Source organism: Apostichopus japonicus, chromosome 10 (genome assembly GCF_037975245.1).
Source record: "Apostichopus japonicus isolate 1M-3 chromosome 10, ASM3797524v1, whole genome shotgun sequence".
Taxonomy (NCBI): domain Eukaryota; kingdom Metazoa; phylum Echinodermata; class Holothuroidea; order Aspidochirotida; family Stichopodidae; genus Apostichopus; species Apostichopus japonicus.
Genome location: NC_092570.1, coordinates 5,793,410 through 5,809,184, shown reverse-complemented (window position 1 = coordinate 5,809,184; position 15,775 = coordinate 5,793,410). Strand labels below are relative to the sequence as shown.

At 38.2% G+C, this 15,775-nt stretch overlaps 1 protein-coding gene across 2 annotated transcripts in view; it reads left to right on the top strand.

Annotated features, from left to right (window-relative positions):
• Positions 1-15,775, top strand: part of LOC139975143 (uncharacterized) — a 69,098-nt gene that overhangs the window by 18,815 nt on the left and 34,508 nt on the right. For both annotated transcript variants that reach the window (XM_071982783.1, XM_071982784.1), the window contains exons 6-17: positions 482-626; positions 1,536-1,649; positions 1,966-2,235; positions 3,226-3,379; positions 4,919-5,050; positions 5,945-6,065; positions 7,083-7,236; positions 8,984-9,106; positions 10,108-10,353; positions 11,092-11,254; positions 12,500-12,627; positions 14,481-14,762. In XM_071982783.1, coding sequence (XP_071838884.1) covers positions 482-626; positions 1,536-1,649; positions 1,966-2,235; positions 3,226-3,379; positions 4,919-5,050; positions 5,945-6,065; positions 7,083-7,236; positions 8,984-9,106; positions 10,108-10,353; positions 11,092-11,254; positions 12,500-12,627; positions 14,481-14,762 — 2,032 coding nt within the window. The remainder of the gene's footprint in view (positions 1-481; positions 627-1,535; positions 1,650-1,965; positions 2,236-3,225; positions 3,380-4,918; positions 5,051-5,944; positions 6,066-7,082; positions 7,237-8,983; positions 9,107-10,107; positions 10,354-11,091; positions 11,255-12,499; positions 12,628-14,480; positions 14,763-15,775) is intronic.

The window sequence follows — 15,775 nt, the reverse complement described above, 5'->3', positions numbered from 1 at the left end:
AGACTCCATGTTCAGGTTTTTGTCAAATATGACTCCTAAGTTACAAACATGTGAAACAGGTACCTACCCATTCATCTTTCTGTTTGTCTGTCTGTCTGTGTCTGTCTGTCTGTGTCTGTCTTTCCTTTCCATTGAATTTGTCTTTTTTAGTTCAATCATCTCTTCTGCCGGTTTCAATTTTACGTGGATTTTCAGTATAAACGAAACTGACTTTAAAGGAGCATATTGCATAGTGTCTGGGGAATCTGTTAAATATAGTTTAGAGAGAAATTTCACTCAAACTCACTTCAGATCGGAAAAAACAAACTTACAATTACGATTGGTGACTAGTTTAATCAGAGCTGAGTAACAAACTATATAAAAGGGTGTGATGGACAGTGTTTCAGGTAATATAAGGACGATAAGTTTTTCTTCTCTGTCCTCGGTGTTTTATGTCTTTGATAAACTCTGACTATTTTTGCTCCTTTTCCCATTCTTCCAGGAATATCTCTTTATGACCGATTGGCACGGCAAGTTGCAATGTATAAATCGAACATCGGGTGCTTTTTATTTTAACCTCAACCTCCGATCCAGGCCTCATGGTATCACCACTTATGGCAGTGGGTTGTTGCCCGCCTATCCTGCATGTGAGTACGAGAGGGACGAAAAAATTAATACATTGAGGAGGTCATCCATTTATGAGGCATTTGCACTACGATCTGTTGACATGTGCGAAGAGTGCAGATTTGATAACGTTTCTCAAGAAAATTTAACCGTGCAGAAGTTGAGTTTGTTTTTGTTGAAAGTTGGCTGGAAAAGCGAAAAAAAGTTATATGATACCTCAGAGTTATATATGCCTAGCTAAAGCAAAAAAATTCTCTATTCGGTTGCTACAGGTCTTTTCTTGCACTTCAAAGTACGGTGATATTTTGATTTGGTCTAGCCATTTGCCCAATTAACCAGTGGTTTTAGAATTTCATTTAAAATACTTGGTATGAAGGATCTGTTTGGTGATAGTGTGTGTAAATTCTTGGTCCCTTTTCTATCGAAACCAATGAGCGAAACCAATCAGCAAATCACATCATATAGTCCCAAATGATAACCATGTAATTATATGTTTTGATTTATAATTACATACTAGGGATTGTGTTTTGAAAATATTTCTTTAAATTAGTAAACTGCATATTTACAATATGTTTAATCTTTTTAACACCCCACCCCCCACCCCAAAAAAAATGGGAGAAGGGGAAGTGGAAAAAAATCAAAAGTTTGAAAAAGAAGTTTACATCCTTGATTTTTTGCCTTTTTTCATTTTTTTAACAGAGGGGTGATTTTATATTTGATAGAATGAATATTTGTAGTACAGCTGTATTTGTAAATGCAATTCAATCCATACCTTGGGACCAAAATAAAAAAATAATAAAGCCATCACTCTTAGTTTACATCACTTTATGGTAATCATGATGCCACGATTTAAATTCTACAAGGCTTTGTTTACCAGACAAGGTCATTACTTTATATCGACAGATCTAAATTTCATTTCTTTTCCTTCACAGCTCCATGTTTATCTAACCCATGCGACCATTTATGCCTCCATGACGCGAGCCAAGAGTATAAGTGTGTATGTGGTCAAGGTTATGTTCATAATGAAAATCAAACCTGCGTAAGAGGTAAGGATTTTTCTTTTTCTTTCAAGGTTACATTTTAGTAGGTTAATTTTAGGTAGGTTAACTTCATTTGTGGGACAAACAATGTGTTTTTTTGATGGGAATAAAATTGGTTCAAATTTGTGTCAAAAATGACTGTACAAATTTTTTGTCTTTTACTGTCGATGTTATGAACAGGTTTGAGGAGGAGACGACCCGTTTTCAGGAAGGAGGTGTTACACTAGTGATCGTTTTATTAATTACTCATCCAGTTGGAAAATATATTTTTGGGGTTTGGTTATTATCTGGTAAATATATATACCTTTTTTTCTGTCGACAGACGAAGGCCTCCTCATAAAACCGCAGATCCTCCTTCTCTCGAAAACCAAACTCTGCTACTTTCCGGTCCATTTCGCGGATCTGGTCTTCGAGGACGAATTCGAGCCGCCGTGCATCCTCACGGAACGGACTCACAGCGTGGCGCTCGCCGTGGACGTTCACGCGAACTGGGCGTTCTTTTCAGACTTTCAGTGGAAGAGGATCTATCGTGTCCGTCTCACCTCGAATTCTCAGGTCGAACAGATCAGTGGTGGTGTCGGAAGTGTGGAAGGTACGTATATACGACCGAATGCTGCCTGCAATATACAGAATGGATCGAAAAACAGCAAAGAAATTCATGATGGCCTAGAATGGGATTTCAAATCAAGTGACCTCTGTGTTATACAAGGGTGTAGGAACCGGGGGGCTGGGGGGGGCACCAGCCCTCCCAGTGTAAAATATGGAGGGGCGGAAGTATCATTCGGCCCCCCCCCCCGCTTCGCAAGTCAGAAAACCCCTTTTTCATTTCCAAATGAGAAAAAAAATCTCATTTGGAGCACCAAATTGCATCTAAGGCCAGGTGAAAATGCAAAATTATTTACAAAATGGAGTGGGTGTTGAAGTGTGCTATATTGCACCAAATTGCATCTGAGGCCACCTGGAAATGCAAAAAATTCCAAAGGGGAAGGGGACACCCCCTCCCCTTATACCCCTCCCCCAGGCCGGCCATCAGTCTTCAGCCCCCCCCACTCAAAAGTACCTTCCTACGCCACTGTATAGTTATATAGCCCTGCAGCTATCTAAACTTAATATTTACTAAGCTATATATCCAGCATTTAGCTGGTAGCAAAGAACTCTATGTGGCCATTTCTTTTTTCTGGGGGATGGCAGTCAGAACCCACGGTATCTCTTAACATGCCGTGTATTGATCCAGAGAAAAGAAACGGCTATATAAGGATCGCCAAAAATGTCTTTTTGTTTATGTCATAGGGGATCCACTGGCAAAAGCTAAGCTATTTCCTTTATAATCTTCCTACACATTCTGCTCATGCAGACACTTAAAGCTATGTCTGTTGCCACAATTTCTTTCTAAGCCTGTTCTTTGTTTGACATTTAAATTAATAGGTGGGGGGGTGGGGGCATTGGAGGGGAGTGGCGGGCTCATGAAAGTGAAAATAAAAGTTTCTGAAATCTTTGAAATTTGAAGCCCCAAAAATGTGTGTACATTAATGTAACGCATAATGGCAAAAAGTGTGATTATCCCCGTTGTTTTGTCAATCAGGCATGGCGGTAGATTACATCAACCAGAAGCTTTACTGGACCGACCACAGACTGAATCACATCGTAGTCTCAAACTACGACGGATCTTACCGCATCACGTTGGTGGATGAAGATGTCATCAAACCGCGGAGTATCGTAATTCACATGGAGAGTAGGTAAGCAGTGAATGTAACACACGTGGCACGTATCCGTGGCGTAGCGTGCGAGAAGCAACAGGGCGGCCCGGTGCAGCCATGGAAATGGGCCTCCAAAAGGAGAGTAACACATTGACCCATGTCTAACCATGGATTCGGCTTGGGTGAATAGTCTTTAATATTGAGGCACATAATAGACACCCGGAAATCATGGCAATCTCAGGCTTTAACTGGACCTATAGGTCCATTGCATTAAATGTTATATTCTGTGGGCCCATTTTAAACAAAGGGCCTTTCTGGATATCTAGGTCAAAGAGTATGTGGGGTCCATCGATCGTAACTTTAATATCATCACTAGCCGCCTTGCTAGCATACAGCCAGTGGCTGGCTTCAGCAGATGGGTGTTTTTTTTTGCAATTTTCACCAAGTCCCAAAAACCTGTCCAGCTACACCCAATCAAAACAAAGGACTTGGTGGGGTGAAAATGTTTCTCAACTGTGTCGTTCATTGCTCGTCTCTGTTAAAAAATACGTTCCTAAACTTTCCAATAAGATGGTATAGGGAAGTTTTTGGATTCAGGGAGCTTCAATTTTATTTCAAATGTACACATATGATGATTAATTCATGAAGAGGCATCGGATTTATACAAAATTGATGTTTCCCTGTATCAATGTTGGAGGTTTTTGTTGATGAAGTGGATTAGAGCTCCATTATAACAATTAGTTACAATTTTTTGTTAAAACATGGCAACTGCAGTTTGGAAACTCGCAAAGTTACCACACCATGCCATGCCAGTATATCCAATATAGTTCACACTTGGTAAGGTGATGCAACTACCTAGTAAGTACATGTTCTTTGCAACAACAATTTTTACGTCATTAATATTCATGAGTGGATGGGGCTTAATGGGAAATCTTCAAAAACAGCTTATAAACATGACATCTCAGCAAACACAAGTTGAATCAATGTCATACTTGGTAGGTAAATGCCCCATGATGTGTAGATGTGCCCTATTGTTTTTGGCTCCCATCTCATGAATATTAATGAGTGGGCAGAGCTTAACATAAAATTCTTACAATATATCTCTTCAACCGTATGTCCGATTTAGTTCGTACTTGGTATGGTGAAGTAACTACATAGTAAGTACATGTTCTTTGCAACAAGAAGTTTTACTTCATTGATATTCATGAGTTGTAAATTGTAAAAAACAGCTTGTGAACATAATATATATCAACAACCATATAATCTTTATACGTGTGAACTTTGGTAATATAATGTTACTATATACACTACATGATTATGAGATCATAAAATTTGACCTCATTAATATTCATGAATGCATCTGTTTTTATACTGTGTCACGAAATAGACTTTATCAACATGATGAACCAATTCCTGGTACCTTCCTTGATAAGTTGCTGCATATGTCAATAGATAATCCCTCATTGGTGGGCACGAGTTCATGAATATTCAACATTTATGGCTCACCGCACTATGAACATGTCTGGGCATTGGAACCCCTGTAAAACATTTTCATTTTCTGGTTTATTTATAAAACAGGACTATGTTTTGGACAGAGTTTGGACCTCCCTACCAGATAGAGCGGGCTGACCTCGATGGTGGGAATAGGAGAGTTATCGTGACCCTGCGGTCTAATCCCAGTGGTCTGGCCCTTGATGATGTCACAGGACGGTAAGCAACCGAAATACCGGAGATGAAGAGATATCTTTCTTGACCACTCGTTTGTTTCAAGCGTTTACTTAATTTAGTAGCCGGGAATATTGTCAATTTCTTGCACTACATTTATTTTTTGGGTTGAAATTTCTGTCTTGTAGTTTTGAAGGCCAGAACCTGATATTCCAACTTGGAACATCGCTCACACAATGTCGCACAGTGTGGTCTATCAACGAGTACATATAATACATAATGCTGAGAGCTCATGTTGAAATAGTCTGTTCTGATATAAATCTGTAGAGATTGGGGAGAATGGGGGTGGGGGAAGGGAGCATAACTACCACTTAAGTTTACTAGCAAGACTGTAGTACAACTATTAACTACTGTAGTGCTCTATCACCCCCACACCTTTACCCGTTGCTATTACCAATTTATGTGGAAAATAAACCTTAAAGGAATAACGAAGGCAGGGATCAAAGACAATTTATATCATTCAGTAACCTAAAAACTGTCTTACATTCCATTTTAAGGTTAACCAATTCCCTGTTTGACCGAATATGCTCGCTTTTAAAATTGGCTCCTAAGGCCTCAACACAATACACAGTCAGCCGCCATCGATTTATGTAATACGCCTGAAATTCCATATTGATGACGTCGGGGAGGAACAACTCAATCGAGCAGTTGCGCATTCTCCGTACAAACACTGTACTAGAAGCACAATCAGTAAACAACAATTTCGTTAGAATTTCTCAACAACAAGGAAAGAATTCAAAGAACGTTCAATGCTGGGCAAGGCCGCAGCCAAAACTTTTCTTTGATCCCTGCCTTCGTTTATTCCTTTAAATGTCGATGATTTAATGTTTGTTTTTACTATGCACATTTGGGTATTATTTCCTTCTGGTCTGTCGGTAGATTGGTGTTTGGCGAGACTGGAAGCGGAACCATATACAGTTACGACCTGGTTACAGACACTATGGTCAGCATCCATACTAGGTCGAGGACCATTCCATTTTACGACATGGAGATAATTGGCGTAAGTCAATTTTTACCAAACTTAATTGTCTTTTTTAACATTTATCTTAAACTACTTGACTCTACCAGTTTATTTTTTCTTCCTTTTTACCTTTTTTCCTTTTACCAATAATTAAAAGTAATTTTGTTTCTTTTTCTCTTTTCATTAACCTTTGTATGGACTTCCTTAATTAACAGCTTAAAAAACTCTGTTTTGATATTTTGTGTAATTAGCACAAAGCAAGCAGTACGTGGCAATGTAAAACATGTTAAAATTCCGACTGATGTATCAGGTCAGGTCAGGTCAGGTCAGGTCAATTTTTCCTGGTGATATTAACTTTCCTCATCGTATTAATACACTCCAAATTTCAGTCATGTATCGTAGCAAAGAAAAGAAAAGAAACCAAACCAATCAGAATAATAGATTAATGGATTTCCTGATTTAACTTGAAATGAGGATCGTAACTTCAAGACATGATATGATCAAAAACAATATGTTCTTACCAACGGGACTCCCCTGCGTTTTTGCCGGGAGGGTTGTCTCCACAAAGGTTCCAATGTGCACGATCTATATGTGTCTCCGAATCAAAGTATTAACACGATAGCATGGATAGGGCTCACAAAGCTTGTGAAAACCCTGTATGAACTTTCATACAGACGTGCTGGGTGATTGTGTCCAGGTTGCACTCCACGCCGAGCGTAAATTAACATAAGATAGAAAAAGCATTGTTTAAGAAAACACAAGCCGCCAAACAGTTTAGTAGTTTGACGTGAAAATTTGAACATAAAAATTCTCTACGTTAATATTTAAGAAAAAATCTGTACGTACTTTATAACGAACAACCCATGGTATCGCCATGCTACTGCAGGTGACTCCGTACCGACTGCGACTTTAAACTCTTAGCAAACAGCATGTCTTGTTTGGTGGAACTAGATAGGACTGAAATGGCTGCTTTATACTCCATTGATATTGTTCCCTGATGGGGATTGCCCCACTAATTACCAATGTCTAATAATACCGTCGTTTGTTTTATGGCAGGATTACCTGATATGGACAGAGTGGGGTTCATCTAACGGGATCCACGCTCTTAATCTGGAGACGGCGAGTATTCACCAAAGCCAGCTCATCAGCGAACCTGTGTATGGAGTCCGACTATTTGGAAATTCCAAACAACGAGCGAACGCTACAATCGGTGAGAGAGACGATCACCTCGTCATTTTTTTTCGAATAATCATTTTTAGGTTTCTCTCTTTGGTAGACGTGATGACAATGATTATACCACAAACCTGAATCATGTTTTGTTGGTTGATGGGAGATTACACTCTTCATCATGCAAGGCTAGGTCATATTTTCTTCCAATATCGTTGCTGTGTTCGACATGTCAGGAAAACTATCCGTCGTGACTTGACTCGAACCTTGAAACTCAAAACTTGTTACAAACTCTGGTGGGAAGTCTTCTTATAGATGAATTCCAATTATTAGAAGACTCGCATGAGTGTATGTGTGCGAGCGTGCGTGCGTGCGTTTGTTTTGTATTCTGACCGAGGACTTGAACAGAAGAATTTCAGGTCCTCGGTTGTGATTTCTAAAGAATCACCACATCCTCGGAAGAATTCTATAGTATGGGGTATTGTTAAGGTTAGGGTACGCGGATTTGAACAATGGAAAATACAATGGGGTCCTCAGTCTGAATGTAATACAAACATGTATGAGCGTGTGTATGTGTGTGTGTAATGCCATAGGTGTAAACACTATATCTCAAGATAGGAATCATTGATACTTTTCACATTTGGTTTGTAGGTGTGTCATATTGAGAGGATCGAAGAACCCTATTGTTTTACAATATCTCAAATTAGGAAACTTTTTGTACTTAGTATGTGGATGCATTAATAGTAAGTAGAAGAATCCTATTGTTCAACCATCTATTAAAAACCTTTGTACCACTCTCAAATGGGTTTCAATAGTGAAGTAGAAAAAATGATCAGGAGGTGACACTCAAGTCCCCATCGAAGACCCTATAGGAGAGCAAAAACTGAAGATACAAAAAAAAACAGACGCATGCAGTCCTTTAAATGATAAAAATGGAGACTGAACTCTTTGAAACTCTGGTGATAAGTCTCTTTAAAGATGTGAAGAATTTGAATTAAATATTAAGACCAAGTGTCACGGTTTAGGATGGGTACATAGTTTTACACAAGTTTTACATATTCCTAAACAACCATGTAAGACCTTGGCCCACTGTCAAATAGGTTTCCACTGTGGGAACATGCAGTCCTGCATAGTGTTTATGAAATTAAATCTCATTCAATATTTAGTGATCAGTCTCATAATAGATTTATTTTCAAATTAAATGTTAAAACTTGAGTGCCATGGTTAGTATGGTTACCTTAGTGTCTACGCATCCCAAAAGCATGTACAAGCTTTGGATCTTTTGCGAACCAGATGCAACCATGCAGCTATATATGTTTTTATGATAGTTTGAACTGCTTTACAACACTAGTGATAAGTCCTGTGCAACCATCTATATATATATATATATATATATATATATATATATATATATATATATATATATATATATATATATATATATATATATATATATATATATATATATGTATGTATATATATATATATATATATATATATATATATATATATATATATAAATATATATATAAATATATATATATATATATATACAAAGCGGGAGGCCCGGGTTCGAATCCCGGTGTAGGCTGGAAGTTTTTTCACTGTTCTGGATTTTCCTTCTCATTACGTTTTCATTTATATATATATATATATATATATATATATATTTATATATATATATATATTATATTATGCAATTCGAATAATCACTTCCAAGTTAGCTAAATTAATTCCAATTTTAAATGAACCTGTTCGGTACTTTCCTTCATTTTTGAACAAATTCTTAGATGACTGTGGCGAGAACAATGGGGAATGTAGTCAGCTGTGTGTGGCGACCGCCACCGGCCATCGATGCTACTGCAGTACAGGATTTAAACTGGGAACAGACGGCAGATCCTGCGAAACGGGAGGTAACATTCCTTGGAACTAATTCTAATCAACGAATTGATAACTAGGTTGTTTTGACCATTGTATTTGTACATATTATGATGATCATTGATTAAATTTAGATACCATTTTCATCATTTCATTTTCAATTTGCTTTTGATGGAAGTGGGAGGGGGTGGGTGGGTGGGTTGGTGGTGTGGGCAAGGTGGGTGAGGGGAGTGGGACTGAAGAAATGTTAAGTCACAAGTAATTTATTAATGTGTTTTTTTCAGGTTTTGACCATTGCTTAATGGAACCTTTTGTCAGTTATACATTTTTGTGCTGAAATCTCAGAAAAGTGAGGTTTGGGATCAACAATCTACAGAGGTTAAAGTTTTTTTTTCACTTGTAGCTGTAGCTGAAAAAAAAAACTAGAGATTGACAGGTCTCTCCTTAGTTTCTCAACAACAGCGATGATCGCAAAACTTATTACTATGCCTGTTTCTTTACATACGTCTTCATCATGTTCTTATATCATCATGTAGTGTTGTCTAGTGCATGTCTCTAATTCTCAGCATTTTAATCACCTTTTTTGTATATTATATTAAATTTATGTATTTCCCTATACCTACAAACAGACCGAACATAGAGTGCCGAATCACACACACACACACACGCACCCACACAGGTGTGTTTTACATTCAGACCGAGGACCCCATTGTATTTTCCATTGTTCAAATCCACGTACCCTAACCTTAACAATACCCCATACAATAGAATTCTTCCGAGGACGTGGTGATTCTTTAGAAATCACAACCGAGGACCTGGAATTCTTTTGTTCAAGTCCTCAGTCAGAATACAAAAACAAGTGCACTCACACGCACACACACACAGCTGAACACAGTACACGGTAGTCAAATCACCTGCCCGTACTTTGGACTGTGGTTGTTAATCAATGTACTTTTCAATGCTGCTGCATGTGGTGGTCCTGAAATCCCTCGACCCCCCCCCGGTTTACGTCATTGGTTCCGTTCTGTCTCCGCAGCTCTGGTTTCGAACAATTTTGCCTTGGTAACGGACAGCTACGAAAAGACGATATTTCAAGTTGACTTGTCGTCAGATAGCCATAACTTTACAGCGATTGCCCTGGAAGGTTTGAAGAACCCCATCGCAGTGGATTACGATCCCGTAGACTCCAAGATTTACTTTACCGACGTTATCGCGAAGAGGGTCGTCCGGGCTAACTTGGATGGAACAGAAATGGAAGACTTAGCTGTAGATTATGTGGTTGGTGAGTGATGATTTGGAAGGAATTTTTCCGGTAGCCGAAGCTCATTGGTTATAAACAAAACAGTTGCTGGGAATTTTTTCCATCTTTTAGGGGGCAGTACTACATCCTAATATAGCATTTTATACTGCGAGAGATATTACTTAATTATTTTTGGCATGAAATTTGCATCTGGCAACAGTATGCAGTTTTAATGCTGTAATGATGGTCACTATGCTGGAAAGAGTCTTTGCTCTTCAGTATCATGTACAAATCATTTAATATCCACTGAAGAAAAACACTGTATTTAACAAGCATGTTACATAATTTTACAATAATGTCACTTAAATTCTTAAGGAAAAGAACATATAGCAACTATGGGAAGAGACACTTTCCAAATGTCCCATCTCATATTTTTTTGGACAAATTAACGATTGTAATATTAACGATCTAAAAGAGTAAAAGCCATCTGAGAACATTTACCCCAAAGAAATCCTTCAGGAGTAAAGGCCAGGTTTTATCTGGTAAATATAGTTTGACATTCAAACGACACGTCTGGTCACGAACAAAGACATTGAGACAGAGTTTGGAACTAGAAGCGTAGAATACTCTTTCTCCTCTATATTTTTCTGCCACTAGTGGTGAAAAAAAAAAAAAAATATCAAATGAAACTCTTTTGTGTTTTGCTTTCTTTTGTCAAAAAAAAAAAAAATTTCAAACCTTAAAAATATCTCCTTGTGGTTTTCCCAACAATTAAAATAGTCCCTGACGGTTTGGCCATCGATTACGTATCACGGTTATTATTTTGGAGCGACACGGGAGAAGATGTCATCTCGGTCAGCCACCTCGATGGAACCCACAGACGTTCCCTGATTAAAGACAACCTAGATCAACCTAGGGCTATGGCGCTGGAGCCATTCGATGGGTAAGTTTCTTGTTAAAAGTAGCTTGATTTTGTTCTTTTGCTACTTGAAGTTGGCCTTTTCCACACGGAAAAACGTGATAAATATATTTTCATTTGTCCACTCATCGGCACAAAAGGTTCAAAGCACAAAGTCTCTTTGTAACGAAATATGGCAAGAAACAGTCAAGTAACACCAACCCGGTCCAAAATTTTGACGCTATATTCGCTTCCCACCTCCTCAACGTCTGCCCAAACATTTAAAGGCATTGAAGACTCGCCCCAAACCGTGTGCGGCCATCTGTGAAAGTTAACTCTCCATTGCTTGCAAGCGACGTTTTGTTCATGTCGCTACAAAATGCAGACAGTACAGTAATGAAACGTGATACCTTGTTATCTTTAGCTGGACCTGAGATGTCCATCGCTGTATTGTTTGTACACTGTGCTGTGGGTATTGACCACAGCTGTATGTACTGACTGTAAACTAGTGTCTAATTACCGATGGTAGCAAGCTGTGTGTCTAACACTTCTGTTTCACCTCATTTGAAGCTAGGTCAGATTACCGGCATTAGACGTTTCTTTTTGCTCGAGTCTTCACACCCTTTTAGACTAAAGTATCATGCTTAAAAATAATTTATGCTCTTCATGAAGTGTGTGGGGAAACCTCTCTGCACTGGCAGAATCGCCAAGATTATATTTTAGCAAATATTTTAAACCAATTTAATTACTTTAATTTTGTAGGCAGTAGTTGATGGCATTACCTAAAAGAGAGTCTGTTTATTAGTATTGACTAGAACTTTGACTAAACATTCTTAGAATATTTATGTATTCAAAACCTATCACCATTTGCTAATGTCATTATTGCCATCAAGCAATGCCTGAATAAAGCTCTCTCTGGCGCCAAAGGGCTTTGTATGCTCGTCCCTGTGTTGAGTTTTGCAGGCACTACCACACGCATCTATGTCTTTCCCCTAGAAGAATTAACATAGACCAAATGACCTTGGCAGTCGATTGACCTTGAGGAGTCCCTCAGCAAATGCCTATATAATCTGTCATTTTGAAAAATTCCACACTGCCATCAAGTGAATTTATTTTATGCTTTTGTAGTTTATAGTTTCATGCAATGAGATGAACATTTGGAGCAGATAAAGATCCCCTCTGCATGCATTCATATATATATAATCATAATGTATTTAAAATATTATTATTTTCCATCACACACCCGTGCGGCTTTAAGTAACCCTCTTCTAATTTTTCTAATGCGTACAGTTTGATATTTTGGAGCGATTGGGGTGAACAACCAAAGATCGAGAGAGCTTACATGGACGGAACACACCGGGCAGTCATTGTTGCGAACGATATTGCTTGGGTTAATGGACTTACCATTGACAGAACCAGTATGTTGTTTCTTTTATTTTCTTATATTTTCTTATATTTTCTCATATTTTCTTATATTTTCTCATATTTTTTTATTTTCTCATATGTTTATATTTTCTTATGTTTTCTTATATTTACTTATGTATTCTTATATTGTTATACATTCTTCCATTATTTCATGTGTCCCTTTGATTTCTCCTGACATATCATCTAAGTCTTTGTTGGCAGTCACAATCATTAGGCCTTCCTACTGCCTCAGATATAACTGAAAAGAAATATTCCATTGGTTGCTGTGACACTTGTAGTCCTGATGACAAATTATTCCAAACACTTTGCTGTTTGAAACTTCCATCTCATTATCTTAAATTGTGACTAATTTTTATCCGTTTAAGTCCTTCACTATACCCCAGGATTAACTTCCTGCCACTATCCCTATACCCCACAGGAACCTTTACTCTTCCCTCCCCCTATATCTCAGAACCCCTTCTGCAAGATACCAGATAGCACCCTTCATTTCTTTGTTCTGATGCGGTGGTATGGTATATGTTGTTAGAGTATTCCCATTACAGTATAGTGGTATATAGTGTAGGAAGCTTTGAAACCCCACCATTTCTTTGTTCTGATGAGGTGGTATGGTATATCTTGTTAGAGTATTCCCATGACAGCATAGTGGTATATAGTGTAGGGAGCTTTGAAACCCCACCATTTCTTTGTTCTGATGAGGTGGTATGGTATATGTTGTTAGAGTATTCCCATTACAGCATAGTGGTATATAGTGTAGGGAGCTTTGAAACCCCACCATTTCTTTGTTCTCATGAGGTGGTATGGTATATGTTGTTAGAGTATTCCCATTACAGCATAGTGGTATATAGCATAGGGGGCTTTTAAACCCCACCATTTCTTTGTTCTGATGAGGTGGTATGGTATATGTTGTTAGAGTATTCCCATTACAGCATAGTGGTATATAGTGTAGGGAGCTTTGAAACCCCACCATTTCTTTGTTCTGATGAGGTGGTATGGTATATGTTGTTAGAGTATTCCCATTACAGCATAGTGGTATATAGTGTAGGGAGCTTTGAAACCCCACCATTTCTTTGTTCTGATGAGGTGGTATGGTATATGTTGTTAGAGTATTCCCATTACAGCATAGTGGTATATAGTGTAGGGAGCTTTGAAACCCCACCATTTCTTTGTTCTCATGAGGTGGTATGGTATATGTTGTTAGAGTATTCCCATTACAGCATAGTGGTATATAGCATAGGGGGCTTTTAAACCCCACCATTTCTTTGTTCTGATGAGGTGGTATGGTATATGTTGTTAAGAGTATTCCCATTACATTGTTTAAGGTGGGATGTTTTCAGTACAATTTGTTCTATAGAGTAAAAGGTCAGTATCTTAAATTGATATATTCACAACATCACTGTACAATGGATGGAATCACACATTGCTCCTTACAGGAAAATGTAATTACATCCCTTGGCCTTCTTCAGTGTGAAATGGTATATATCCGTTATGGTCAGTATACATTGGTTGAGAAATTTACGCCTATTCCACGCCATGCTGTACATAGTAGTCCACAATACTTTTGTTTCAATTTCAGTTGAAATTGCAACAAAAGGTGTCATACATGAAATGTATCTCCTCTCAGATCTAAGAATGCTTGTTAATACTTGCTTTGTAATGCAAGATCCATTCTCTCAGATCTAAGAATGCTTGTTAATACTTGCTTTGTAATGCAAGATCCATTCTCTCAGATCTAAGAATGCTTGTTAATACTTGCTTTGTAATGCAAGATCCATTCTCTCAGATCTAAGAATGCTTGTTAATACTTTTTTTTATAACGCAAGATTCATTCTGACTTAATTTTTTGCAGATTCCCGGCTCTACTGGTGCGATGCTAAAACTGATATGATTGAAGCCTCTGGATATGACGGCTCGGATCGATTCGTCTTTGCTGATCTCGGAGCCACCGCTCACCCATTTGGCATCGGTGTGTTTGGAGAGTACATTTATTGGACTGACTGGCTCCAGGCGAGCCTCTTGAGGGCCAACAAGAGTCAACCAGAAAATGACTTGTCCCCCATCCCGATCGGTTCAGGTTCGTTTCTCCGACTGAACGGCATCGCCATCTATTCTGCGGAGAGTGCCCTGGAAGGTGAGGAGAAAATCAAGTGGGACGTAAATGCTTTTATAAACGCATATCATTATTCATAATCGATAGTAAAGTAGTCGATATGCAGAGCTTGTCAGTCCATGCCAAGGGGGGGGGGGGGGGCAGAGACTGGGATATGTTTTATGGAAATGATACTCTCTCTCGCTTGCTTGCTCCGTCAAGAATGCTTTGGAAGGTTTGATAAATAAGTTGTTATGCAAATTAGTTGTTTCAATAGAACCACTGTATTAAAGATGAAAGTTTACAAATCATCTGCAAATGTTGTGTTCAAAGACTGGAAAAAGGTCAAATTATGTAGATCTGTACGTCTGTACGATAGTCTGTCTGCTCAGAATAACCTTGAATGAGGAATGAAATGTAAGGGCGGAATGGGATTTGACCCATTGACCTCAGGATTACATTCCCCCTGCAGGGATTATTAACAAACCTGAGCTATCCAGCCCCTTGGTTTTGGTGGCGACCATTGAATCAGGAAAACAAGACTCTGATAGCCTAGAAATCAAATGTTTTAGAGAATGTGTTACTAATTTTTGTCAAGGACAAATGGTTTTGAATGTTATGTCAGAATGCTCTGTCTATATGAAGTTTTATAGAACATGACTTGGTTGAGTTATTAAAATTTTTGGAAAAAACGATTGATTAACATTAATAACATTTAGGCCTGCACTGAAGAGAGCTTACATCATCATCAATGTTAGTCTTCAAAACTTTTACATATTTTAAAGGTCTACGGACAGGGTTGTCTCAACATTGTCCATATCACTCTAATAGGCATTTACAAATCTTGGAAAAATAGCTGCAACTCCCATCAAAATCCATCAAAGATTGACCATTTTACAGGCTATTTTCTCAATTATAGTTTAATTTTAATATGAATAAACATAAGCTAATTTTGCACATTGATAATGTAGAGGGGAGTGACTGCCTTATTTTCCTGTTATGCTATTGCTTTGTTTAAACGTCCTTCGTTTCAAGCATGCTGAAAAAGTATTCGT